Source organism: Penicillium waksmanii (assembly GCF_028829765.1).
Source record: "Penicillium waksmanii strain IBT 27052 chromosome Unknown utg000001l:1.0-4852451.0:1.0-4856178.0, whole genome shotgun sequence".
Lineage (NCBI taxonomy): Eukaryota > Fungi > Ascomycota > Eurotiomycetes > Eurotiales > Aspergillaceae > Penicillium > Penicillium waksmanii.
Genome location: NW_026643248.1, coordinates 3,975,467 through 4,002,918, shown reverse-complemented (window position 1 = coordinate 4,002,918; position 27,452 = coordinate 3,975,467). Strand labels below are relative to the sequence as shown.

General features: G+C 45.1%; 9 protein-coding genes across 9 annotated transcripts; 5 read left to right on the top strand and 4 right to left on the bottom strand.

Moving 5' to 3' along the window:
* Positions 1 to 3,509: 3,509 nt before the first annotated feature.
* Positions 3,510 to 4,100, top strand: N7481_001413 (saposin domain-containing protein; the record flags this gene model as incomplete). Its single annotated transcript, XM_057260632.1, has 3 exons — positions 3,510 to 3,549; positions 3,593 to 3,873; positions 4,023 to 4,100. 3 exons carry the CDS (start codon positions 3,510 to 3,512, stop codon positions 4,098 to 4,100), a joined length of 399 nt encoding a protein of 132 aa, XP_057128464.1.
* A 4,490-nt stretch (positions 4,101 to 8,590) lies between these two features.
* N7481_001412 (uncharacterized protein) lies at positions 8,591 to 10,834 on the top strand (the record flags this gene model as incomplete). The annotated part of the gene is made up of 1 exon (XM_057260631.1): positions 8,591 to 10,834. One exon carries the CDS (start codon positions 8,591 to 8,593, stop codon positions 10,832 to 10,834), a length of 2,244 nt encoding a protein of 747 aa, XP_057128463.1.
* Positions 10,835 to 12,508: 1,674 nt separating this feature from the next.
* N7481_001411 (uncharacterized protein) lies at positions 12,509 to 13,066 on the bottom strand (the record flags this gene model as incomplete). Its single annotated transcript, XM_057260630.1, has 2 exons — positions 12,509 to 12,823; positions 12,869 to 13,066. 2 exons carry the CDS (start codon positions 13,064 to 13,066, stop codon positions 12,509 to 12,511), a joined length of 513 nt encoding a protein of 170 aa, XP_057128462.1.
* Positions 13,067 to 13,153: 87 nt separating this feature from the next.
* Positions 13,154 to 13,485, bottom strand: N7481_001410 (uncharacterized protein; the record flags this gene model as incomplete). Its single annotated transcript, XM_057260629.1, has 2 exons — positions 13,154 to 13,218; positions 13,308 to 13,485. 2 exons carry the CDS (start codon positions 13,483 to 13,485, stop codon positions 13,154 to 13,156), a joined length of 243 nt encoding a protein of 80 aa, XP_057128461.1.
* An 822-nt stretch (positions 13,486 to 14,307) lies between these two features.
* N7481_001409 (hemolysin III family protein) lies at positions 14,308 to 15,266 on the top strand (the record flags this gene model as incomplete). Its single annotated transcript, XM_057260628.1, is given in 3 exon segments — positions 14,308 to 14,782; positions 14,799 to 15,020; positions 15,121 to 15,266. 3 exon segments carry the CDS (start codon positions 14,308 to 14,310, stop codon positions 15,264 to 15,266), a joined length of 843 nt encoding a protein of 280 aa, XP_057128460.1.
* Positions 15,267 to 16,984: 1,718 nt separating this feature from the next.
* On the bottom strand, positions 16,985 to 18,697 carry N7481_001408 (trehalose-6-phosphate synthase; the record flags this gene model as incomplete). The annotated part of the gene is made up of 5 exons (XM_057260627.1): positions 16,985 to 17,003; positions 17,115 to 17,433; positions 17,509 to 17,834; positions 17,941 to 18,316; positions 18,457 to 18,697. 5 exons carry the CDS (start codon positions 18,695 to 18,697, stop codon positions 16,985 to 16,987), a joined length of 1,281 nt encoding a protein of 426 aa, XP_057128459.1.
* Positions 18,698 to 21,585: 2,888 nt separating this feature from the next.
* On the bottom strand, positions 21,586 to 22,203 carry N7481_001407 (uncharacterized protein; the record flags this gene model as incomplete). The annotated part of the gene is made up of 1 exon (XM_057260626.1): positions 21,586 to 22,203. One exon carries the CDS (start codon positions 22,201 to 22,203, stop codon positions 21,586 to 21,588), a length of 618 nt encoding a protein of 205 aa, XP_057128458.1.
* Positions 22,204 to 23,051: 848 nt separating this feature from the next.
* On the top strand, positions 23,052 to 24,735 carry N7481_001406 (oleate hydratase; the record flags this gene model as incomplete). Its single annotated transcript, XM_057260625.1, has 2 exons — positions 23,052 to 23,608; positions 23,670 to 24,735. 2 exons carry the CDS (start codon positions 23,052 to 23,054, stop codon positions 24,733 to 24,735), a joined length of 1,623 nt encoding a protein of 540 aa, XP_057128457.1.
* A 1,544-nt stretch (positions 24,736 to 26,279) lies between these two features.
* On the top strand, positions 26,280 to 26,690 carry N7481_001405 (uncharacterized protein; the record flags this gene model as incomplete). Its single annotated transcript, XM_057260624.1, has 1 exon — positions 26,280 to 26,690. The coding sequence occupies one exon, from the start codon at positions 26,280 to 26,282 to the stop codon at positions 26,688 to 26,690; it is 411 nt and encodes a 136-aa protein (XP_057128456.1).
* Between the last annotated feature and the right edge of the window lie 762 nt (positions 26,691 to 27,452).

Below are 27,452 nucleotides of genomic sequence, written 5' to 3'. Positions count from 1 at the left end.
GCCAATCGAGAAGCGGTGTGGGTGCGCTGAAGGTCACAGAAACGGACTGTCGATCCGTTTGAGATGTCCGCCGAAGTATGCTCTGATTGCCGACAAAATTACTTGCATATATCTGCGTGGTAGTGTGTGTGGCGTTTCATTATTCGATAGTTCATAGATCGCCGATCGATGTACGGACGCTGATCTCCACACTAATCACAAGGTACCGCAGCTGCAATAAATGACGCAGCGCTCTGTGAACTCTTACTAGTCCCTATCTCTTTTTCGATTTCTTTTGCCGCGCTGTCTCCAACTTGCCAAAGTGTGACTATCTGATTCTGGCCACATTCTTTGAGCAATCCAATCTCTGTACAATTATTCAACGGGTGGATGGGAGTAGGGATCGAAGTGACAATGAGGGAACCAAACTTGATCTCGAAATGCCTATTAGCCTCAAGCACTGCGAAGCACTCGGGTGGTCATTCGAATCATTTGTCAGAAAAGGATTGTTGTGAAAACAGACAGACAGAGAGATTCCATGCAACTGTTGAATAAGTCAACTTGGTAGATCCAGCCCAGTCATCAGTAGCATATTCCGTAAGGGATTGAAGCATGCAAGCTAGTAGGCTACCCACCTACGACCGCGTTATGGTCAGCAAGACCCCTAGCAAAACAATCGTAGTAGCTACTATAGAAAGTCCCAAGCAACGGAACATTCCCAAATCATCTCCTATACACGCAAACTAAGGGCCTATATACAGTATTAATACCCTGTGGTGCTGTCTCTCGTTATGACAATCGTCCGAGTCACGGGTGTAGCAGCAGGGCCTATGGATGCATCCTCAGGCGATCACACGGTGAATCGATTGGGAGGCTAATCTTTATTCAGAGAAATCAACATGGCCCTGTGGCTAACCGACAAACAACAACGGGACCTTTTCCTCGTCTGTTTTCAGGTAAATTATAGAACTCAAACCTAGCGGCTTTATAGGGAAAAAACTCCTCGAGCATGCTCCACCCTAGACCCCGATAGTGAGGACGATACGAGTCTTGACTCATATAATTCGGACAATAGAGTCTTCGAGTAGCAGTCTGTGTTCCGATCGTATAAAACTAATCGCTGGCCTTCCCGTGGGAGGCCAGATGTAGCAATTTAAATACAATGTGCGCTTAGTACGCCAGTAAGCGAATGTTATATCTCACAAGCCTCACAGTGTGACTTGAGGCCCTTACACTATGAGTCCTGGGGCAACAGTGTGAGCCTGAGATTATTCTCCCAATCTCAAGGTCCGTGAAAGGCAGGATTGTTGCACCAGCAAGGGAGACGGACGCATGGAAGGTTATCATGGTTGGGGTGTTGAAGATGACATATTTTCCATGCGCCTGCGTGAAAAAGCCTTTAGTGAATGATAATAAAAGAAAAGATTAATCGCCCACACATTCCACTAGTGATTATAATTCTCCACGGGTGAAAGTAGCATTATACGTAAAATTCTAGTGTTCAGATCATCGCAGAGCGATGCAAGCTAGTTATGTGGGTCGGGTCATACATAGGATCTCAAGCCATCCAATCCGCCAAGCCAATAATTGTCATAGCCTAAGTAGGGGAAAAGGGAATATGGATGTGGAGGGTACTTGTTGATTTTGATGGAATAGGTCGAGATGAGGCAGGCCAAAATTTGATCAAAGGGTGTTTCTTTTTCGTTCGCTTTCTTTTTTGTTTTCCCTCACTGCCTTCTCAGCAGGCTGGTGTCCTATGACTTCAGTAATCTGGAGAGCATGCCTCGCGTTGATAAAGTAGCGTTCAGAAACTTCTCACATTCTCGTGGCATCAATAAACCATAAATTACATTCTGAGATTATCCATATAAGTGCATGATCTTCATTCCGTGATCGGATCCGCAGAAATATTGAACTTTACTAGTATGTGGGTTGAATATGGGAGCCCCACCCTCAGCTACCCACGCCCCAAGATTGACCGAGAATTTTATTAGTGTGGATCCGACTCAAGGACTTGGTGACTTTGCGGAATTCATTCTGCAGAAGGTTGAATATTAGTGAACCCCTGTTCGTGTAAATATTGTTGTGATATAAGGCTGGTGCAGATCAGGAACCTAACCGCAACCTCAGAATTAATCCCGAGGTGTCTATACGAAGAACAAGTTGATTGGAATTCTTCTCATTGTATACATAGCGTCTTTTGCTCCCTATAAAACAAGAACTCAATCAATCTTCCTTTTGAATTACATCAGGTTATGAGCCCGGGAGCAAACTCTCGGGTGCCGTCTCTACTCATCTGAGAATCATCTTAACCATCTTGCGACTATATATTTACCCCGCATTCGCAATTCACCATGTCGGCCCTGGTCCACGACTCGCCCGACCGGCCATTGAGCCTCTGACAAGAAGCGACAACTTCGCGACCTGGAAACGTCTCATGACCTCCTACCTCAAAGCCAGGTAGGTCTGGGATGTGGTGCGGGCGACCGCCAGCGTCCCGACTGTCTGTTCAAGTATGCCAAACCCATTTCGGCGGACATCCATCCCTTGGTGGAACCGCACCTTGGCGGGACTGTGAAGCAGCGAGCCATTGAGGCACTCAATCATAATCATTCCTTCACTGATTAATTCCCGAGCGTATCAGGACCTGGCCTGACTGACATGATCTGCACTTCTTGGTGGGTATGTCTTAAACTAAAATCTCGGCTCTCTTCGGTATGGGCCTACTGCAGTTTTGGAATTTTTCGACTTATTCCCCGAGCGAAAATGTACTAGCAATTACATCCGCATTTAAGCACTAATATTGGCGTAGCCACGACCATTAGTAAGTTAGTTAGTTATTTTCTGACAGCTGACAAACACTCTTTGTTAAATAATGCGGGATACATGGGTACCCATTTGGGCACAGGTCGGGTTCTCAAAAAGGAGACCCACCTGAGGGTATATTGACTAAGACCCAACCCGGGAGGCGGGTTTTGGTGGATGGGTTTCGGCGAAGTCAAGGACTCCCTCCCTACGTAGCTGGTCTTTTTCCTTCCTCAGCGCATCCATTTCGACTATAGTCTACATCCCTTCAATCTTAAGCTCCTGCGTAGTATCTGACATTTTCCGAGCATCTAGTAAGGAGCTAGGTCAACTACCCACGGATTGGGTAGAGACAGATATCTGTTTAGTTGATGAGCCTAGGTATCGTCGCATCGGCAAGTCTTCAATTGGTGTCATAGTATCCACCCGGTGTGTATTCGATTTTGCGACGAAGTTCATGATCACCTCCTTGGCACTGGCAGACTAAAATTGAGAGATCTGCAGCCCCTTAACTCGAAAACCTAACCGATTACGTAGATCATATTTCGAATCGGCTAGCTTAGAATTCTCATTGAACTTTATTTCTTATATTATAAACCGATGCTCAGGGGTTGACCCATTTTCTTCAACAAGTCCTTCCCTTAATATCGACAGAGCCTCTTCCTTTTTACTCCTCCACGATCCCACGATTTATATAAAACGTCAGCAACACGATGAAATTCATTATGGCTTCAATGATTTCCTCCCTTGTCGTGGCGGCTAGCAGTGAGTTCAATGCTTCTCATCTATTGGCGTATAAATCACTCAGAATTGGAAGAAACTCATGAATCAATCGATGATAATCTAGCTACCATCAACCCAAATGATATTCTACTACGACGAGACCTGGAATGCGACGTCTGCAAAAGTGTGGCGTCGTCTGTCAATAAGGAACTCCAGGGTGAACGCAATGAGGAGGCTATCATAGCGGCCGTGGATAATGTTTGCTCATCATTACCGAAAAGGGACCATGGGAAGTGCAATACCTTTCTAGAGCAGAATGCAAATGGGCTTATTCGTGTTTTGGTTGAAGAAAAGGATCCCAATCTAGTATGTGCCCAGCTAGGGGTTTGTTAAATCTTCAAGATATTCAAAACCATGCTGGTTCTCATGTCTTGCCCGTACTCGCGGCCTTTCTAATTTTTGTATTCCAACAAATTTTTAATGCCAGTGAGCGACGCAGACAAAACTACAGCAAGTTAGCATACGGTTATTCCCTAGCAGGCTTGGTCGATGGAGCCGCTGACGAGATGTCAGACGGTGCCATTGATTCATAATTGGTAGTATTCAGTCCTAAATCTGTATCACTGGAGAAACTTGACGCGGTCAATACATACATGTAGTCAAATCATTATGTTCGAGCGGAACTAGAATTTTACGTCACAAGCTTGCGAGCTCAGGCGGAAAAGTGCACAGAACGTAGATGGTGCTATGGCGAACCGAAAGGTAAATGGAAAGCCGCCTTGCTCGAAATAGATCAAACACTTGGCCATCCCCGGAAGCACTCACTAGTCGCCCTTCTATTGGATAATGGGACCGGATGAGTCTTCTCTGCCATAAATATTTTCTAGGCAGCTGGTTGCCTTCAATATCGATTTCCACTCTTCACGATAGAGCATATACATTGGCGGGTCATCGTCGACCGCCCATCCCTTTCTCTCTGGACAGCTTAAACATGCTAACAAGACGAGGACCATATTATAATACCCATGGGCTTCATAACATTCTCCAGTACATTAGGCGCGACGGGTAAATTGTAGACACCACGGTATAGGGGCTGCCATCGTAACCAGCGAATAATCCTAGTTGTGGTCCATGGTTTGATTCTCCGCAGATCCAGATATAGAACCGAGGTGATACGGCTAGTCCCCTAGAACCAACCACGACCGCTGGGAAGCCCACGTTGTTGTAGTTCGGAGGAATTTTTTCATCTATTTCTCTAGAGGGAATACCAGAAGCTATCTATACAGCGAAAAGACGAGTTGATTGGAAATTAGCTTAGTTCTTCGCATAGGCACTTCGGAAATTATTTCCGATGTTACGCCAACCATACAAAGAGGTATAGGGAATGCGGAAGAGGTGCCTATGCACTACCGGAGCCCCATGTTGATACATCACCTCGCCTACCTGCTTGCATACGCACACAGGCATCCCCTCAAAAGGAGGAGCTGGATCCTCTCAGGAGGACCAGCGATTAGTCTGAATATCATCATACCACTATCAGGCACATCTCACATTCTTCACTCGTATTCTTATCCTATCCAGACGCCCTCAGCAGATTGTCCTAACATCCGATCGCGCGGCTTTCTTCCTGATCCGCTCCGCCTCATATCACAACAACGGTGAATGCAATGTGGCTGGGTGAAGAGGAAAAAAAAGATTAATCAGAGAAATTTTCTATCATGTATGTGAGGGATGATTACCGCCAGGTACTTAGGCTCTTCAAAGTGGCGCCTTTTGGGATCTACAGTGGTGTAACATTAATTTGAATCAACCCCAGAGACCGCCTACCTACCGCCCACGCTAGTAGATACTAGCGCAACACGCTCGCGTACATCAAAATAACGCGTAGTATTGTATGTAGCCTTTTTTGAGTTGAATACTTAATTTGAACGCTCAAATTGAATGCTATTGAACATGCCAGGCTAAGCGCGTGTTAGATCGCTCTCTCCAATTCCTCTTCTACCAGGCCAGCAAGCGCCAATACGTATTATGGCACGGCCGCCACGACGTCGGCAGCTACGGCTCCGCACGAATCGAATCGAATCGAACTTTGGCCAAATTCGATTCGATTCGAATTAATATCGAAAATATCAGTTCGTACGAATTCGATTTGAAGACCGATTCGAATTCGATTCGAAGTTCGCGAACTTTTTGTGCTAAACCCTGATTTGGAAAGCGGTCAATCAGGTCCTACTATAATAGTCACCTGACTCTAGAGGCGGCACACCGCCTAGTACTCAGGTTGACCCATTCCCACCGGGAATGGGTCAACCCGCGGTCAACGGAGTTTGCTCGTCAACGCAACATTTTTGAATATATTGCCTATTACCACCACCACCACCATGTCTAAGCCCTATTCTGACGTTGAAAGACGTATTTCGACTGCTTGCGCATTAGCCAGAACCTCCAAAAAGGTCAATTTTGCAGTGTTGGCGCGTGAATATGACGTTCCTGTTGGCCGACTACGGGCGCGTTTTGCCGGTCGGCCTTCTCGAATTACTCGCGAAATAACCTATTCACGTCTAAACAAGACTCAGATAGCCTTATTGGTTACCTGGATCACACGTTTAGATGACCTATATGTACCTCCGACCGCTGGAATGGTTACTGGTGCAGCAAATATGTTATTGCAAAGATCAAATCCTAATGTGAACGCTAACGTACGTCCTCTTCATAAGGATTGGGCGTATAGTTTTGCTGCAAAACACCTTCTATCTGATCTTTATTGGGTATAGCAGAAGCCTGTAGACCAAAATCGTATTACTGCTGAAGATATTGGTGTATTGACTGTGTGGTATGAGCGTTTAGAGCCTCTACTAAAACGTATTCCGCCCAAACATGTGTACAATTTTGATGAAACTGGGTTTTCTTTAGGCCAGGGCAAGCCACAAAAGGTCTTTTCTCGCAATATATACCGGACTAGAACCTATTTATTTGAATAAGGACAACTTATTAGTGGGATTGAGTGTATTACGGCTGATAGATGGATTATAGAGCTATATTTTGTTGCACCTGGCAAAACTTATCTAGTCCGGTGGTATGATGGCGGAAAGTTATCTGAAGGCTCACGAATTGCTGTTTCTGAAAGTGGATATTTGAATGCTCTTCTTGTAATCGATTAGCTGTACTTTTCCCAAGAAAATACTAGGTATTGCCTTGGAAAAGATGGGAATAAGCCTAGACTTCTGATCTTTGATAGTCATAGTAGTTACCTAACCTACGAATTTCTGGATATCTGTGCTCTATACAATATTATTCTATATATCTGTCCACCTTATACAACCCATCTTATTCAGCCTCTTGATGGGAGTCCATTCCGGGCGCTAAAACAAGCGTATCGGATGAAAAATAATGAGATTACTTAATGGGGTGGTGATGCTCGTGATATAGCAGTATTCTTTACAGAGATCACTGCTATTCGTGTAAATGCTATGAAACCACGTATGATTCGCAAAACCTTTGCTGATCGGGGTATTCTACCCTATAATCCAGCATTGGTTATTGATCGTTTGGTAGCTGAATAGACCCTAGAGCCTGAGTTGCAAATATTTGACAATAATACACCACCACTAGAGCAGGTTTCTAGTATTTCTACTATACCTGTAAATTCTGTATATAACGCGCAACATACCTATAATAAAATGGTCAATTTACTTGATTAATCACCAAATATTGAGGTCAAAATATGTACACAGATGCTATGTGTTGCACAGGCGCAGATTTGCCTTACTGAAGAGATCGGACTATTAAATAACACACTTGAGACTATACTACCAAAGCAACGTTAAATTACACGCAAAAGTCGAAAGCAAATTAGTAAATTTGGTGTTCTTTCTACCAAGGACGCTAATCGCCATATTAAGGACAAAAAGAAGGCAGAAGCTATCAAGGCGGAGCTTGAAGCTTTTCGTAACCGGCTGATTCTAGGCGACAGTGCTACACCTGTCAAATATTATTTGCCATATGGTGAAACTTCACATTCTGACCTAGAAGAAGACTATAGCTGATTACTATTATACTGCGTTGTTGTTGTTATATATCAAAAATAAAATAAAAATGTTGCGTTGACGAGCAAACTCCGTTGACCGCGGGTTGACCCACACCCAGAGGGTGTGGGTCAACCTGTTAGGCGGTGTGCCGCATCTCAGGTGACTATTATCGTACTAAATCTGTTGTTCTACAAGATGGTGACCAATCGACATCACATACAGTAGGTAGTTTAATAGCTAGTGTAATGGGGAATTCCGCTCTCAACATCGGTATCCTAGAGTCATGTGACCAAGGCCTCAGCAACAAGGCCACTATTTTGTTTCGTGAGATTAAGTAGCGTTCGTTCGATACTATCAAAAACAACATGGATGTTCCCCCTTATGAAAATGTTCTACTGAGGCTGCTGAGGTTGCGGTATCGATATACTGCGTATGAAAGGTTCCGTTATTGCTTGTTCGATCATCTCTCTATAGCGTCACGCTTTGCTCATCTCGTTCCTGCACTCTGCGAGTGTGGTGGTTTTGTCTCTTCGCGATCGACCCGTCTGCTTGACAGACTGCCAGCGAGCATTCCCATCTTACACTAGCTAATTAAGAAAATCAGCGATGGCTCCATTTAATCTGACAAAAATTGAGCAATTTGGCTTCGGGTTGAACAAGCTGGAGCGCAGCATCAGCAGATATAAATTTTCGCCTTAACCCTGTCCAAGATATATAGTTCTACTCCCAAGATCGCTCAACAAGTCCGCAATCTTATCTGTGATCAGTTTTATTTCAAACAATACTAGCTCATAGACCGTATTAAGATACGCGTAGTCTATCGATATGGATTCAAGATATCAATAGTTGCACGTTGAATACAATGTAGTGTAAATGGATAGTCTAATCGGGCTAGCGGAGATTGTACAAGAACGCGTCTCCGCGCGGGCGTGCTTTTACCAAGAACAACATCCAAATCTTGGTCAAAAGCTACTTAAAACCATCCTATCTGGTCCTCCAAAGTAAGCGATGGATTATGACACAAGCGTGATATGTATACTAATATCACTTTACAGATGACATCGCCACTTGCAACCACATTCGACTGTCCTAACACCAGGAAGAATAAACGCGATTATGCAGCGCTTCATAAATATGGCCTCCTTGAAGAGGATATCCCACTTCCGCGACCTCGAAAAAAGACGGTGGTCCGGTCTGCTCTTAACTCACCAAATACTCCGGTTTCAACCTCTCCGACCTCTCCGAATGCTCCCAGCAACGTTTCTATCAGTTTATCGAATCTTGACACGGATATAGGCCCTTCACAATCAATATCTCAGGTTGAATGCGAGACTAAGTGTGTCGAAATCAAGCAGAGAGACGGTATTAGGTTGAAAGAGCGTAGCTGGGTGTGGAAATACTACCAAACAACAACTGAATCTGGTACGTGGAGATTAGGAGATAAGGAGCGGCCCGAGCTTAAACATCGGTGTATTGTATCACCATCTACATGTCGATTCTTCCGATTTGCATCGAAACTACGATCTTCAACCACAGCGTTGAAACAGCACCTGCAGCAGACCCACAAGCTCTTCCAGGACGCTCAATCAGAGCGCCAAGGGCCGCTAAGCTCATGGATTGCCAAAGAAAAGAAGCCCCCATTCGAAGAGGCTATCTTAGATTGGATTATATCTACCTGTCAGCCGTTTACATGTGTCGAGCAACCTTCATTCAAGGCTATGCTGAGGTCCATGGACTTTGAGGAGTCTATACCAGGTGCGGACACGGTTTCGCGCCGATTAAATCTTCGGCTTGATGCTCTTGACAGTGAACTCCGAATCTTGATGGCTTCAGCACCCTCAATCGCGCTATCTCTGGATGGCTGGACAAGCCAGAATTCATTACCAATGCTAGCAATCAATGCTCACTGGATGTCACCTACTTTCCAGCAACATCGAGCTTGTATTGAGTTTGTTGAGATCACAGGCAGCCATTCTGGAGAGAACCTTGCTAATATTGTTGCGACGGTTCTTGAGAGATTTCATATATCTGATAAAGTTATTACCATTACAGCTGACAACGCATCTAACAATGATACACTACACCGATGTCTTTTCCAAAGGCTATGTCAGCGGTACGATGAGTACCTGGCCGAAACTGTTATCCGAGAAGGGACGATGAAGTTTACCCAGAACTCCCAAATCCGCTGCTTTGCTCACATTCTCAATCTGGTTATGAAAAAAGTATTGAGGTCGTTACGCGCCAGTTCACATAGGGAAGCTTGTGACTTCCTTGATGATGTCACTAAGAGGAGCTGGAAGACAATGACTGTTCCTACTTCCCCGATTGCAAAGCTTCGGCTACTTGTCCTTTGGATTGCGCGATCTCCGCAGCGAATACAGAAGTGGGATAATCGGCCTGGCTGTACAAAAGCCATTCACTACGATGTTGATACTCGATGGAACTCTACTTTTGTTATGATTGAGAGAGCTGAAGAGTGTCGCCGGCAGCTCGAAGATACAGTCAACGATGAGCCGGATATTGAAGCCCTACGTCTCACACCTAACGATTGGAGACAGCTATCGGATATCAAGAAAATCCTAGCTCCGTTCAACGAATATACCGAGTACGTCTCTCGAGATAGTCCCTCAATTCATATGGCAGCGCGGATGTTTGAAGAGCTCCGTTCTATACTCTTGGCTATTAAGGAACGGCGAGGCGACTGGCTGAGTATCTCCCCGGCTCTAACCGGTCCTATATGTGATGGAATCGTACTTCTGGAGCACTACCACGACTGCGTCAAAGACAACGACATATACTATATCGCAAGTGTTCTGGACCCTCGAATCAAGACCAAGTGGCTCAGAACGCTGCCAGATGGAGAGAGGATTATCAACCGAATCAGAGCGTTCCTCAAAAAAGCATATCCCACTCCGAAACAGCCTATATCGACTGCTCTAAACACCAGCTACAAGAGCCTCGAATATAGGTTTCTGGAAGCCTTTCAGCCCACACAGTATAACGTCGCTGAGTCTGATATCGACCAGTATTTCGATACCCCTACAATCAGCACTGGGTTTGATATAAGCCAGAGCCAGACTGAATTCATACGAAACTGGTGGAACATCAACAGGCTTGAATTTACCTGTATGGCCCAGGTAGCACAAGATCACCTTGCCATACCAGCAGCAGAGGTGGATATCGAGAGATTATTCAATAATGGGAGAGATGTGCTCGGAATTCGACGTTTCTCCATGAAAGGAAAGACTCTTGGGACTATATTGAGGCTGAAAGATGCTGAACGTTGGAAGCCTGAATAGCTACATAGTTATAGTTTTAACGGCGTAGAATAAAAATTATGAACAGTACCTAGAACACCCTTCTATGTGCGAATACAATGGATGCAGTGGCCAGGGTTGTTGAGGTTATGGCTGTCCGCATGAGCAAACCCCTACTTGCATACTAGATATTAGTTCGCGAACCTGTTCGAAATTCGCGAATTTTGACGAATCGAATAGCCCATAGATTCGAAGTCCGAAATCCAAGGTTCGAATTCGATTCGATTCGTTGAAATTCGCGAACTTCGAATAGTTCGAAAGTTCGTGCGGAGCGGTACACAATTCGGAAAAAGTCAAATATGAATAAGCAAAATCGTTATTCGTGTGCAGCCCTATCAAAACTCAAAGAATTCAAATTTCCTTTGATTTACAACACCTCAAAGTGATTACCGCTATATCTACTCAGATCATATTAGGACGGTTTTAGCTGGGTTTGTTCAATAACCATCGTTTCAACGTTGATGGGTGGTTCAACTCACCGCCGGCCTTTTGAGGACTAGCTGCAATTCAATTGACATAGCCCTCAAGCTCACTTTTTGAGTCTGTCCATGGTACGACAGCTACATTTTCAGTCACCGAACCGATGTGCCGTTGCAATTTTCGGCAATAGCCACGACTTTCAGGCCATTGACTACGGTGAACTTGATCAAAGGTGACACGAAACGTAGTCCTGCAATTTTTGGTTCCATCAGTTCGTGACATGGGCATTATTGACCAATGGGTGGGGTGTAGTTGCCCTCAAAGGCAAGTTGCTGTCGCGCAATTAGGTCTAGTAATGGCAAGGAGAAGACGTCAGCATGGCCGGGGATGCTCGTGGTTCCCGCTGTTGTGTTACAGAGACAGGTAGACTATATCCAGTTAGGGCAGAACCGACAACATAGCCTAAGACAGGCGAGTTGCGGCCAAACTTGTCTTTCCCTTTTCCCCTTTTACAACTGCAACCACAGCGTCCCTTTGCGCCCCCAGGGCCGATATGTTCACCACATTTTGTGCTATCCTTGGGCTCCATATCACGAATTTTGAAATCGAAACTATCACTCGGAAGAACACAAATCCATTAGCCTTTACCTTTATTTGCTGTTAGATATCCAGTGCCGGAACAAGATGCCCCATAAAAGTCAGAAAGAAGGAGATTTTAAAAAATCACGGTGTTTACATCCCTTCACAGGAACTCGGCACATTTGCTTGAAAAGGAAAGGATCAGATCCTAGTGTAATCTTACTCTGGCCATGACGTTGAGTATTGCACGGATTCCCACGATACAAACATCATAGGTCTGGTAGTATCCCGCAATCAAGATGGATATTCCTAGGATGGTCACACCAGAAAACTAGTATCATAGGAATGTACCCTAAGTCGACAATTTCAGGGTATAGCATCAAAGTTGCAAAACTTAGAATTGTTTGGGCATATCAATTCGTAATGCGGGGTATTCCGAGCGAGTCGTCTATTGCATCAAAAAGATGCTTTGAGATCAAACTGGTTTCACCACTTCACGCAGAAAGGGAAACCGCACGATTCCACAGCAGCAGGTCAAGTGAGTGGTGCAAAGATGGAAATTGTAGGACTAAAGAGCTAGAATTGCTTTAGTTTCCCGAGAAAGAGCAGTCGCCGGCCCTCAAAGCTCCTATCTCTTGGACCTCAATCCCCAGCCTACTAGTCATCCAAGCCTACCAAGTGATGGAGCTTTTTGAGGCCCCGTTCCACGAGCCCTTTTCCCTGTGCCTCGAGCGAATGTTTATGGTAGTCAACTTGGAAGTCCCCATTCTTGGTGTACCTGACAATCGCAAAATGTTTGTTTCGACCTTCACCAGATTCGAAGTCGACCACACCAGCATTTCTAGAGATAGATGTGAAATCAACTATAAAACTAGCTGGGTATTCGGTCCGACTAATGTAAAACTTCATTTTGGGCTTTATCTGTGTTGTCGTTTGATTGGAAGCAAGCATCTTGAAAGCGCATGGTCTTAGCTAGATGAATAATACAGCTCGCAGATAGATCGTATTTTCTCTTACCGTTGCAACAGGGATTAATCGGCCGTGTCCATCCATCTTTGCCATACCGATGAGGAATCTGTTATTGGGGCTTGGGAGGTCGTTTCCGGTGAATATTTCAAAAGTTGCAGTGGGAGCTCCGTGGGTGTTCTCTGTCAAAGTTGCCGCATCATTAATGGTGGTCTTCATCTGAAAAGAGCCTGTGCGAAATAATTTCATTAACACAGCGCTTGAATTGACAAGGACTTCCTCCTTGCATGGGCTAGGTAAATGTACTTCCTTTGCTTCTCTCCGTGCCAAGGGATGCTAGTCGTCCGACTCCGGTAGGAACCTCCACCCCGGTGCGGGGTTGCGGGGCACCGTTCCTGCCCCTATTCAGGTTAGCTTTCAGCAAAACTTAGTTTTTACTTTGGAAACGAGCACTACAGTGACGTTCCCCGCCTGTATTTGCAGAGCGTACAAGCGAAGCAGTCGACATCAGTTGCCACGCTCAAATTTCCACCGCTTGGAACGAGCATGCTGATCCAGCAACTTGAGAAAATGCCATTTTTGTTGGAGGTTTCAGGAGGATCCATCACGAAGGAAAAGAAGTGGTCAGATGTGTCCTCGTTGACGAGGCGGATATGATATACTGTCATGACGTAGGAACAATATACAATCTCGATTATGCAATCGACTGTTGACATTCGTTGAGAGTTTATCAAGATTCTGTTGATTGTATGGTGGATGCCAGACCTAGAAGAGGAATCTGGTCTATATGTGTTGACAGCCACAAAGTCTGGCCGGTATTACCAAGCGCTGAGGGGCATTCGATCGATGACAAGACTAGTGGTGGTCTGGAGTTTGGGTGACATACAGTGGCGTGGCAAAAGTCTGGACCAGCACTATTGACCGCCCCCCCCCCCCACCCCCGCTTTCCTAATTAGCTTGCTATGATAGTTAACTTGTTAGGACAATCCCCAGAGGGCGTCCTGATACGATAAGGATACGAGTGAAGAATGTGAGATATGCCTGATATGGGTATGATGATATTCAGACTAATCGCTGGTCTTCCTAAGAAGATCCAGCTCCTCCTTTTTAGGGGATCCTCTGTGCGTATGCAAGCAGGTAAGCGAGGTGATGTATCAACAGGCGGCCCCGGTGGTGGATAGGCACCTCCTCCGCATTTCCTATACCTCACTGTACGGTTGGCGTAACATAACTTGTTATTTGTTGTTTGGTATTCCGCGTGTTTTCTGGGTTGCCAAGTGTAGCATGTGACAGTTTCATGACGTCAACGGTAATATGGATGGTTAAGATGAAGAGTTAGGCTCTCCTATATCGAGTTTTCAATGTGTCCGTATTTCAAAGTATCACCGTACCCCCAATATCAGCTTAATGCTAATTCACCATTCGTGTTCACAGCGTCGAGTCCCTGGCCAAAGCTTGCGCTTACGAAACCACGGCAACCGTGTTGGAAAATGTCGTTACAATGGGACAAGCTATCTTCTTGGCAACGCGACAACCAACAAATCCTTTTAGGTTATCGAACTTCCTCCAATTCCTTCAGCAAATCATTCACAAGCCTCATATATATTCATAATGAATCCGTTAACATCTATTCCCACCTCATCCCTGCGGTTATCATTTCACTCTTCAGCATCTCATTCTATACAGCACTCGCACGCAGATATGCAAGCGTCTCAGCGGCAGATGCCCTAGTTTTTGGCTGTTTTTTCTTGGGGGCTGTCTTATGCCTGGCCATATCGGCAATATTTCACACCGTCCAGAATCATTCCTCGCGTGTTGCACGCATCGCAAACCAAGTGGACTACATTGGTATCATATTGCTGATTGTCGGGAGTTTTATTCCTAGTATTTTCTACGGGTTTTACTACCATCCCAACTTGCAGAGAGTCTATTTAACCATGGTCTGTCCTCATTTGCTTCTTGGCCGTTTGATTAATCAAAGACAGCCCCTTACATAGATTTTCTAAGATCACATCCCTTGGCCTGCTTTGTGCCGCGATTTCAGCAAATCCTCAATTTCGGCACCCCACTTGGCGACCCTTTAGGGCGGGAATGTTCATCTCCCTTGGACTATCAGCACTCTTCCCTGTCGTTCATGGAGCTATGAAGTTTGGCCTCAAACAGATAAACAGGCAGATCGGTCTTTTCTGGGTTGCTCTGCAGGGTTCGCTCTATATTTTGTGAGCCTGCATATATGCTGTGAGTAAAGAAACGTATCATACGATCCAGAGTCTGATATACAAATCTTCAGCTCCGAATACCAGAGCGCATATCTCCTGGCCTCTTCGATATCTGGATAAGCTCTCACCAAATCTTTCACATTATGGTGGTCTTGGCTATAATATCTCACCTTCGAGGATTGGTCAATGCCTTTGATTACAATCATAGTGTTATGGCCTTACATTGCTGACAAGAGATACAGTCAATGGCTACCCTTTCTGTACTGTACCTAATAGGTTAACTCGGTTCGATATACATTCATATGCTTGCATGGCTTCCGACGAGTATAGGCATTTTAGGCTACATTGAGTAGGGGGGGCGCTAATGCAGTCTGATCGGTACAGACGGGTCGATATGGAGAGTAATGACGACCTAGTCGCACTGCCCACCTCAGAATTACAGTCTAAATCATCAACTATAAGGTCAAGGGACATATCTGCGCTTGAAACCATAGAAATAATCGAGAGACTAGCATGTTTTTCCTGTAATGATAGAGGACTACTTATACTACAAGATGAAGGGTGCTTGCCTGCACATCTGTCCGTGGGTCAATCTTTACATAGTCTAGCAGGATCAGTTGCACTTTGCACCATGTAATGGCAGACCAATCCATATAATCTCCATATGATCTAGGAACCACCTGTCCAGCATTAAACAATTTCCACTACAATATTTAGCTACGAGAAAACCAAATCTGGATCAATTGGCACTAAGCAAGCTGCTGCGAATCCATTTTGAATAGAACGTCGGTGTATTTCATTCCGCAATATCCTGTTGGGAAGAGAATGCGAGAAGCTGTCTCTGATTCATTGTGGAAGCCAGGGTAACGTTGGATGTTCCAGAACGTTTTGAATCCGGTAAATCATGAAACCGCTACTACTCCAATTTGATTTTGTATCACATTGTTATATATTTTCTATACCCTATCGAGCTCGCCCATTTTTAATTAAGACCGTATTGTAGCATGTGTGAGATTGTTATATTCTCTGGGTGCTGTGTGGGTCACAACCTGGCATGATATATCCAGGCGTAACTGTACATGAGTAGTGCGAGTCAGGATGACAGAACAATACCATCAAGACAGGAGCTCCAAGAGACCGTTAAGGGCATGGGATGTGTAGCCAAGCCATGTATGCAGCCAACATGAAATAGGGAGCCTAGGCATGTGATCGGCCAAAATACACCGCCACTGGGCATCAAAAATATGGTTTACCTCAATTCGTTATCCGGCTGATTGCTAGTATTGATGTAATGGGGTTGAAGGCATGGAATGATAGGTCATTCGCTCGAAGAAATATCTTTGAGCTGGGCTCTTAGGCCTGTTTAGCCCTAATAAAAAGGGAGACAGAAAAATATTAGATAGCGGACAAATCCAAAATTCCCAAGTCCCGTCAGCATCAAAGATACTGCTTTTCAATCGTGGTAGGTATATAGTAGAACACACATTGATCTACTTATAGCATTACCCCTGACTAGCATTAAAGGATCGCCAGATCATAGGAAGAAAAATCTGCACGGGGGAAATATAAAGGAAGTATGCAACTTGTTATTCATATGCTCTTTGTAAACGTTTAGGTTGCCACCACAACGCCACGGCATCCAAAACGGGACAGAGGTGAGACCCGCAGAAAATGGTCTGTCACCATTGGTGACTGACCAATTTATTATAAAACGACCAAGCATTCAGCCGGCCAATAAGGGCTGCTGGACTTATCAGTTCACATAATACTGAGACGATTGGTAGAATTAGACTGGCAACATTCGTCACAATGTAAGCAGAGCTACGGTCATACCCAATAATAAAGGTCCTGCCCTCAATGGCTTTTTTGGTATTATTGTTAACTGTAGAATCAAGATTATTTTTCCCTCTCATGCTCCGTGTCTCCTGAAATTCAGTCTCCCATCTCTCTAGTCATCTGCCATTTTCCTACTAAGTATCGGTTTCATGCTTTCGTTAGACAGTCGATGAACCTTTTACCCCAAGCCGCGCTGTTTTCTGAATTAGCACATTTCCCAGACTCAGAGAGATATGTCTTACCTTGTATTTCTTATAACATGTTCTTCTAGCTTGTGAAAGTTTGCTGCTCTTTCTTTCTCCTCCATAGTTAGTGCAGTACGGAGAGCATCAACAGATTCCTCAACATCCCATGGATTAAAGACGATACTCCCATCCAAGACCTCTGCGGCACCAGTGAATTCAGATAACACTAGGCTTCCATGCTTCAGACGCTGGGATGCAGTATACTCCAATGACACTAAATTCATACCGTCTCGAGTAGAAGAGACTAGGCAGACATCTGAGACAGCATAGAGAGCTACAATCTCCTCAAAATCAAGTGCTCTGTATAGGAAACTGACTGGCGAAAATTCAATCGATCCTTGAGACATGTCAGCCCACCTCATATTCTCTCAGTGGGCAAGGGTTGACTGACCGTATTTTCCGTTTATCCTACCTACTAGTTCATTGACTTCCGCCCGGAGGCTCTGATACTCTTCCACGTCTTGTCTCGTTGGCACGGCGACTTGCATCAAAACCACTTTCCCAACCCATTCAGGGTAGCGAGCCAAGAATACTTCCAGCGCGTGCAATTTCTGGGGCAAGCCTTTGATATAGTCCAAACGGTCGACACTGACAATCAATTTCGCGCCTTGATACCTCTGCAAGAGCATCCGAATTCGTTCTTGGACATCATTTCCATGGACAGCATCTGCAAAACGCTCAGGTTGGATACCGATTGGGAAGGCACCAACGGCCACACTGGAACCATGGAATTGTACATGGTCCGAGCTTGTAGGTAGCTTCCTGATGAGATGGGTAAATGTCAGAAAGGAAAGTGGCATTTAGGTATGCTGAGAAAACCCACAGAACCTCAGAGCAACTACTCAGAAAATGTCTTGCGTAGCTCGCTGTGTGGAATCCAATGAGATCGCAGTGCAACACACCGGTAAGGATCTTTTTCCTCATTGGTAAAATCCTATAAACTTCACTGCTTGGGAAAGGGGTATGTAGAAAAAACCCGATCTTGACTTTCAAACCGGACTGTTGCGTAATTTCGCGGAGGAACTGCGGAAGGAGCATCAAGTGGTAATCATGAATCCAGATAGTATCACCGTCATGCAGCTGCGAGGTGATCACTTTGGCGAAGAGGAGATTAACTTCATAATAAGCTTCCCATGCAGCCTTATCAATGCGGCCCATTTCATGTAGCTGGTAATGAAAAAGTGGCCACAAAGTGGAATCTATGTATAAATAATCAATATAAGCGTTTTTGTGCTTCTGTAGTAGTACGAAGTTCCAAGCGGATTAGCTTGTCAATAGGTTGGTAAAAAATGCAGAAACTGACTTTAGAATCCGCTGTAGTACTTGTGAGCTAGATCACTATCTAGAAATATCGGCAGCACATTATGTTCGGCTACCTTTTGGCTCACAAGCTCTTCATCCTCCTGAGGTATCTCAAGGCCTGGCCATCCAAACCACCGGAAGGGCATCGATTTCCCTAGGCCGCTGAGAGCGCCGGCTAGGCCGCCAGTTGATTGAGAACACTCATAACTTCCATTTACTAGCTTGATTGTGACTGGCAAACGGTTGGAGATAATGATAAGTCTTGGATCTGCAGGCATTATGCATGAGGCTTTTGAAAAACGCTGTGCTGCTCAGGAGGTGTATGGACCAACCGAAATAGGTAATTGCATGAAACGGATATTTTTACCATGGGTTTTGTAAGAAGTCCCATTTATAGCCGACGGGAATTTTACTTTCCGACAAAATGGCCCTTTTCCTACATCATCGGAATCAACATGCTGGTCAGTTAACTAACCTAGCCCACCTAGAATATTACGTCATCGCTGATGTTCCAACTTAGGTGCAGTAGTGAACTATGAACTGGTTATACGTGACGAGTTTCCTAACGACTATTAACAATAATCTTGCTTTTAGATCAGCTGGGATTTACTCATAGGTCGGTTACATCCAGACCTTTTTTAGATAAAAAAGTGTGATGTTATGACGCCGAATGGGTAGACATGTTGAGAATGCATCAATCAGTCATCGGCCCTAAATTCCCCGGTCACCAGGGACTTTTGATTTACAACCTGGCTGTAAACTGGAGCAAAATACAGAAGAGAACAAGAAGAGAGAATCTCTGCGTGTACATGTTTGTTCTCGGCTACTCCACTAATCGTTGAGCAACATGCAAGCGACTACAATTACGTATCCTTATCAGTAATTTACTGTAGAGCTTACCGTTTCCTGGAAACGAAAACGAAATTTTGTAGCATCAAGGACTATTGTGGTTTCATTAATGTTCTTGCTATTAGGTTTTGTTGTGTAGGATGATATTTAGGGCCTTTATCTTTATCACATAAGTGGCGGTAGGGACTAATCAAGAGACTTGCTTGCGTGCAAAGTGTAAGTCATACTTTGGCGAAGGTAATGTATTCTCAGAAAAGAAAACGTGGCATGTATCTTGAAACAGGAATATTTGCCATTATTTCAAAACATCTTAGCCCAACCATTCTAGGTTTGGCGATTAATTGCATTTTCGTGAGCTAACCATGTTGACAAGGCCCTGACACCTAGTACCCAATAGGATGCCGCAAAAGCTTCCTGCAACCTGGAGAGGGTTTTCGTACTATTTTTTCGCCACTGATGGAATATGAATAATTATCACCGCTGCTTAGTCACTTATGATGTCAGAACGTCATACCCAAGTCGCACTTGTCTTATAAATGGGAAAATGCCGTCGTTATTGCGGTTGGGTGTTGACACAATGATCTACAGATATGGCAGGCGAAATTTTAAAAGTATGGGGCCCATTTTCTCCAATAATGATAGCTTTATTAACGTTTTACAAGCCACCATCTGACAAAAGTGCCGGGGCAGCCAGTCAATACCAAGCTGCTCCCTTGAGAGAGAAGATATTTTCAGAGCAGTCAAAAGGTTCGGGCCAGTTCTAATAAAAAGATCGTTACTAACAATACGCAGCACCGTATTTATTTCGATTCTGAAGATTCAGCTTTGGAATCGGCGCAAACAGCCTCCGATATTCCTCACATCACGGCGCAACAGCACATGTTGAGCCCACGTTTCCTGGTCACCCCTGTCTCAAGCCAAAATACCACCGATTGGTTAGTATACCTTCCACAGACTACGGACAACGCCTCGGAGCCGTGGATTTACTGGTGGGAAAACCAGACTTATGCTGGAGATCAAACTGTCACTGTGTCGGCACCGCTGGGGCATGTCCCACTCTTTTATCAAGGCACACGAGCTGATATCATCAATGGATGTATCTTTGGCTAAGATATTCTACGCATGATAGCTCTTCTTGAGATACAAAACATTACCATGTGCAAAAGCCATCACATTATCTCAGGTATATGATATGTTCTATTCGGGATTATTGCGGAGAGCCCCTCCCCCTTGCGTCGGGTTCACGATATTCCGTGCTTATAATCGCACACAGATATCGCTCGTATATCCTCTCCTTCGAAAGTAACATCGCCTTTTCGAGGGATAGTTGGGCTCTCTTCGCAACGGTTTTCTTCCCGCCCACCGCAGAACCCCTCATGTATGTACTAAGTATGCTTCCGCATAGCTTTGCTTCCTCCTAAGAATATACGGAGTGCTACGGGCCCGCCTGCAGCCCTCACGGCGCTGTAGCCTTCTGTCAAGGAGACCTACATCACCATGTTCAGACTGCAGGTGCCCCGTACGGGCCAAAAATATCTCACTCGTCTCCATTTGTAGCAGTGTAGCAATGGTTGGAATAGATTATCTTATTGTTCAGAGGGAAACATTAGGCTATATATATACAACGAGAAGAACAAGTTGATTTCCAATCAACTTGGTTCTTCGTATAGATATGTCGGGATTAATTCCGATAGTTCGGCTTGGTTCCTGATCTGCACCAGCCTCATATCACAACATGATACAATACCCTGCTACGGAAAATTACACCATGTGTGTAAAACGACGGTGGAATATTATGGAATCCAATAATGAATCTGCATGTGGGGAGGGCTGCCTAGTGCCGGGTAACCTGATGATCTTCTGGGCGGGTTCAGTTCTCCTTCTCATCCTGTGCGGCTTGTGCTGGTCATCGCCTGTGAGGCTGTCTCTGTAGCCCAGAGAACCTTAACAAGTGATACTAGTAACCAACAACCATTCTGACCACTTAGCGGTTGTTTGCGGGCGAACAACACCCTTAACCGATCCTAATGGTGGAAGCCTTAACCAAGAATCACTATCGATAAGTCTATCATTATAGTAGGCTTAGACATATAAGGCCTAGTTCTCCCATTAGCTATGATAGCTACGGCGTTTAACAAAAAATAGCGCTCGACACATGGGATGATACATCGCAATATGCACTAACACCCAGCAACCTTCGTCGTTTAACCGCCTCCTCGTCTGACAAGAGATTCTCCCTTGATTAGGCGCTATAGATTCCCCATGTGAAATAAATGACAACAAATATAGACTAACAAGCAAGGATATATTTCTTTTATTAGAACAAGGCGGCTGCAGCTGCGGCTGCGGCTGCAGCGCACAGTGGTGCAGCGGTGATCAAAGGCTTCGCGGGAGCAACAGCGGCATCAGGGGTCTTAGTTGCCTGAGGAGCAGTGAAGGAGGCGACACCGCCATTGACCTCCAGTTCCTTGTAACTGATATATAGGGTCGGGATGTTCGTGGTCGTTAATGAGTTAGAAGAGGCAAAAGTTCCACCAGATGATGAGCCAGCGAACGAGGAACTCCATGAGCAAGAGGCCGATTCAGAGTAGTGAGTGAAAGAGCACTCGGCTGTCTCTGTAATTGTGGCGGTCGTTTGGTCGGTTGTGTAAGTAAAGGAAGCTGCAAAATTATAGGTGGCAGGGCCCTGGATTAGGGTCCAGGGGTGTTTGGAATCGATCTGGCAGTCGGATTTGGGCGCAACGCTCAGACAATTGATTTCGTAAGTGGTTGCGACCGCATTGATGCCAGCAAGACTGGCTGCGGTGCTGGTGAAAAAAAATGGGCCGATATTACCACCAAGTCCTAAGCCGACACCGAAATAGCCGACAGTGGTGGTGCTCTCGCCAGCGGCCAAAGCAGCCAATGTAACCGCGAGAAACAAACTGATGCGCATTATGGCTTCTTCTCTCGTTAAAATCATCTAAGAGAATAAAATCCAAAGCCCCAATTAATGTGATATAGCAGAACACAGGCAATCAATTCTCAGACAGCAGAAGCGAACAGAAAATAGGCCGCGGGAAACAGGACGGCCCCTTCCTTTTCAGCGGCAATCACAAGGTTAAAGGATTACCTTGCTTCGCTTAAGCATATGTGGGAGTAACGTACTCAGACCCTTCTATCCCCATTTGGTATGATCTCTAGACTAGCGAAGCCTCTAAATCCACCTGTATCTGGTGATTGGTGTTATAAAATGACCAATTATGGCCCTATACCTAGATAGTCGGGCTTGGTAACATCGGCCTACGCCACAAGTGCAGGTACCTGGTGACGGGATCACGTGATCATGTGGTTACATAGACCTCGCCAAGCGCGGGTTTGGGTTGGGTTTTCATTTTCTGTTGAAGATATCCCGGTTGCTGAGATAATAATGAGGCTGGGATCACGTGCATACATATATACCAATCTCTCAGCCTACTTGTATCTTAGACAACACATTCAACACAACACACAATCAACTCACCTCAACAACAAGAACACTGAAGCATCACTTTTACAACAACAACCCGCGGTGGGTTGCCCGTGGGCGGGTAAAGAAAATGAAAACCCAACCCAAACCCGCGCTTGGCGAGGTCTACAGGAGAGAACTGCGGGTCACCTGATTAACCAAACAGTACAAACACAATCCTCCAAAAGTTACATCATCGGGACAACCCGATGGGCCAGGACAAGGCGAAATCTCTGTGACAATATCAAGATCAACCCTTCATAGCTTCAGCACTTTGAAAGTATCGGGTTTCTACGATGGCACAACAACATAACACTACCCTAGTCAAAGGCCGTCGGATGCCTAAAAAGGTTGACGCTTGGATACTAGGGAGCAGTATTGCGTCATTGGCGACGGCAGTTCATTTGATTTCCGATGCCAACGTGCCTCCCTCTCAGATCCATATACTAGAGTCTCAGGGAACCCCTGGAGACGGCATAACTAGTATCGGTGACCCACTGAACGGATACGATCACCGACCTGGGTGCTTGCCAAGTTTCAATGACGTCTGCTTGGGAAAGCTGCTTGCTCTGGTGCCTTCTGCTTGCGGTTCGGGAAGAACAGTCAAAGAGGATATTGAAAAGTTGCATGACGATGAAGGCTGTCAAGACGTTCCTATCACACACATCTTGGCTCAAGCAGATGTCGGGCCGAAGAGAATGGAAATAGGGAAACTCGGCCTGGGCCTAAAAGATCGAATGAAATTGACGATGCTCATGTTGCGATCCGAGGAAAGGCTGACCAGAAAGCGAATTGATCAGCTTTTCAACAAGCCTTTTTTCGACAGCATATTTTGGATTGTTTTCTCTACTATGTGAGCTGCTTGACGAAAAGAAGACAAAGAGATCGCGTAGATGCTAAGAATGAAATTTTAGATTCACCTTCCAGCCATGGCACAGTGCTGCCGAATTCCGCCGATGCCTTCGAAGATACTTTCACGAATTTCGAAACTTAAACACTAAAAAGCCGCTGGACTGCATTCAATTCAACCAATTTGAATCAATCATCATGCCAATGATGCAATTCCTTCAAAAACAAGGCGTTGATTTCCGATTATGCACCAAGGTCACGGATATTGTAACACATTCAGACCGTGGTAAAGAAACTGTTTCAGCGATTAGTATATTGCATGACAGCTCCCAGGAAACATTAAATGTTCGTCCCGATGACATCGTCATCGTCACCCTCGGATCTGTCACATCAGGCTCGTCGAGTGGTTCCAACAAAAGACCACCACCTCTGAAGACAATGATAGCCGAAGATGAGCTAGATGAAAACTGGTCGCTTTGGTTGAATCTAGGAACAAAGTATCCTAGCTTTGGAGATCCGTACAATTTCTGCACTCGCCTCACCGAGTCTAGGTTGGAGACCTTTACGGTTACACTCAGGGATGCTGAGTTCTTCTATCGTCTCGCTAAACTAACATACGATAAGCCGGGGGTAGGGCGCTTGATATCTTTAAAACACAGCAATTGGAAGATCAGCGTCTGCATACCCCGCCAGCCATTTTTCTCGTCTCAACCTGACAACGTACAAATCATCTGGGGCTATGGCCTCTGTCCGGAACGCGAGGGAAATCTCGTGAAAAAGCCGATGCTTGTTTGCTCTGGCGAGGACATAATGGCCGAACTGCTATGGCACCTGGGCTTCCCTTTGGAACCAATTCTTAAGAACTCCATAACAATCCCGTCTGTGATGCCACGACGGACAGCATCACTGTTGCCTCGAATTCGTGGAGATCGGCCAACGGTAAAAATAGACGAGATGACAAACCTCGCTGTGATAGGCCAATTTGTGGAAATACCAGATGAGACAGCCGTCAGTATGGATTATGGTGTGCGAGGAGCCCAGCTAGCAGTGAGCCATTTGATGGGCCTTCCTAAACAACCAGCGGAGGCAAGGAAAAGACCTAGTTTTCCTTTCTTGGATTTGTGGGTTTGATGGAGCAGACAAAAGATACAATTCTAACATCATTCTCTGAAAAAATACGGTACAGTAACACCCTGCCATACATGAACAGTCCTAATTTAGCTGCTGTATTGCAGCAGCATACTATCTATTTACTGAACTTCAGATGCTTTGTTCAAAAACAACTGAATAACGAAAGCCGTGTTATTCCCCAACGCGTGATGTAGTCTCTCCTTACTCCACGTTTTTAGTTGAGGTTTTATACTCAATATCTATTCTCTGATCCAGAGAGCCTTTTCTTTCAAGACTCACGCTTTCCCCCCCTATACATGTTCCCGATGGTATCCTGTCAACATTGCTGGTATTGGAGACCGGGGCATAAGGATGGGAAAAGCTCTCGCGACGGAGATAGGCATATATATTTTAATAGCGCCGTCATCGTTGATTTGATGAGCGGCGGAAAGTGCGGGATCACTGAAGTCGAAATAAGTAGGTCTTTTCTGGCTGTCAGTCTGAATCCCCTTTTTGAAACTACAGCGGAATACCTTGGATCACTGCCCAAGTAGATCTTCAAGAAGTCGCTTCTAACATCTGCTGAGGTGGCGTTACAAATCACAAATAAAGATGAGGTATTGGAAAGAAGCATCTAAGGCTAACACATAGCTATAATTACAATTAATTGAACTGTCACACAGAGCTGTTATCTTCTGAAGAAAATCAGTTCTGTCGCAGGGAGTCGGTTTCGTGTAGATCGAAATACCTTTCCAACTGATGGTCCCATCACCATCAACATCTAGCCTTTCAAATTGGCTTCTCGCCTCGTTTTCTCTCACAACCAAAGCCGAAAGCACCATTTGGAACTCATTCCAAGTAAATCTACCTATCGGTGATGAGTATCCGCATAGGTTTTTGCCAAAATATTCGGAAAGGCTGAGCTGGAAGGGTTTCTAACCGTCACTTTCTTCATTCTGAAATGGGAAGCTTAGTGAATGCGAATAACTTATACAATTTTTGAGCCATGACCTACACCGTCACCGGCCTTTTTTACCATTCAGGTTCGTATTTTGCGTACGATCCTGGTTTATTGGTGGGCTACAGAAAGTTCAGCACTGTCTTTGAATGATTGCTAGAGGGTGTTGTTGCAGGAGTTGGATATCGTATGATACTTTGGACCTCTTGCCATCTTAAAAAAAAAAAAAAAAATTTGGTGTGTGCTGAGTATGAAATAATTGAAATTACAGTACATGTGCCCCAAAATTTAGAGTAAGTTTGAATCGTGTGAGAAAATGAACAATCCGTATCCTGTATTGATAATCAGCACACACTTGGTAGCTGTAACTGCTCAGTGTTCTCCGACAGCTCTTTATCATTACCTGGTTTCATTTGGATGATGAATTTGTTCATAATGGTAGAGAATCCCGTTGGGAAAGATGACGCTGAGTGACGGTGGCGTGATGGTGACGGCCTATGACATCTCTCATCCCGCCTGCCCACGTATGTCTAGGAAGATTTCTCTTGGATCAAATTACACTCCCATCTCCCCTTTTCTGGCTTGGAAAACCTAAATATCATCGAAAATGCAAACTGCTACAGGAGTATTCAAAGTAAGAGGTATCGCAGGGGCAACTGACCGCCTCAGCTGGTGTGAAGCCACTGGCTCCCCTGGCGTCAAGCTACGCGCGATTCCTCGCCCCGGAACTACCATCTCGGAACATACGCAAACAATGTTCAAGGCCAAGCAGCTATCAGGCGATGAAACTGTTTGCGATATCATCCTGGATGCGCCTGCTTCAACTCCAATTCAAGTGACCCTAGCTTCATCCAAAAGAGAGCTCTCACATAGCAACCCTTATGTGTACGATATGCGCTTGCAGCTTTATCCGAAGGGTCTGTCCGGTGTCATCACAATAGTACTTGGTGAAAAGGCCAATCAAGGGACCGTCGCTCTGTCAAGCCTGACAGCAGTGGGAGATTATCTCGCCAACTAATCAACGATTAAAGGTTCTCGTTGTTAGATCGCACCCCTAGCTGGTGGCAAATACGGGCTAAACAGGTCCGCGATACACTACAACAATCGAGAAATCGGCAATTTCGCTCAGCTACCGTTCTCTACTACTGCGAATTATTGACGAAATACGAACAATACTGGCCAGGCAACCAACGGAGATGAGATTAGGTGTGCCAAATCCGGATAATCTTTCTGCGTTGAATGTAATTAGAAGACTGTTCTGTTTGGAGATAAATAGGACTCATTCCCATGGTTTCTTAAGAGATCCGATGCATCATTGAGTGATCAACGAATAACTTCTCCCGTACTGCTCAATTCATCGGTTCCCGTTGCATGGGAGAACCGTAATGCGCAGGGTGGTTCCTTTTCTGTAAGCTGTTGCTACAATGGCTGCGGCGTGTATTGGCTCCTATGCCACGTAACAGATAATTACTTTGCCTCCGGAATAATCGTGGGAAGCCCGGTAAGTTAAAATACCATTGAACGCTAATAGAATGGAGACATCTATACCTTGTCTTTTTCCGCCAGCGTTACAGACAGTGACGATATGTCAGCCGTCATGTCTCAGGCCCTTTCCAAGGAAATGTTACGCAAAAGGGTGTCTATAAGTTGTGACCTGGTACGTGGAGTGCTGTAAATTCAGTTTCTTGTCTGCAATCTCGTCCAGGTGCGTCAATTGCTGGGCGTTCTGTTTAGGCAGCTCAGAAAATTAATAGGCCTAAACTGCACGGGAATGGAAATT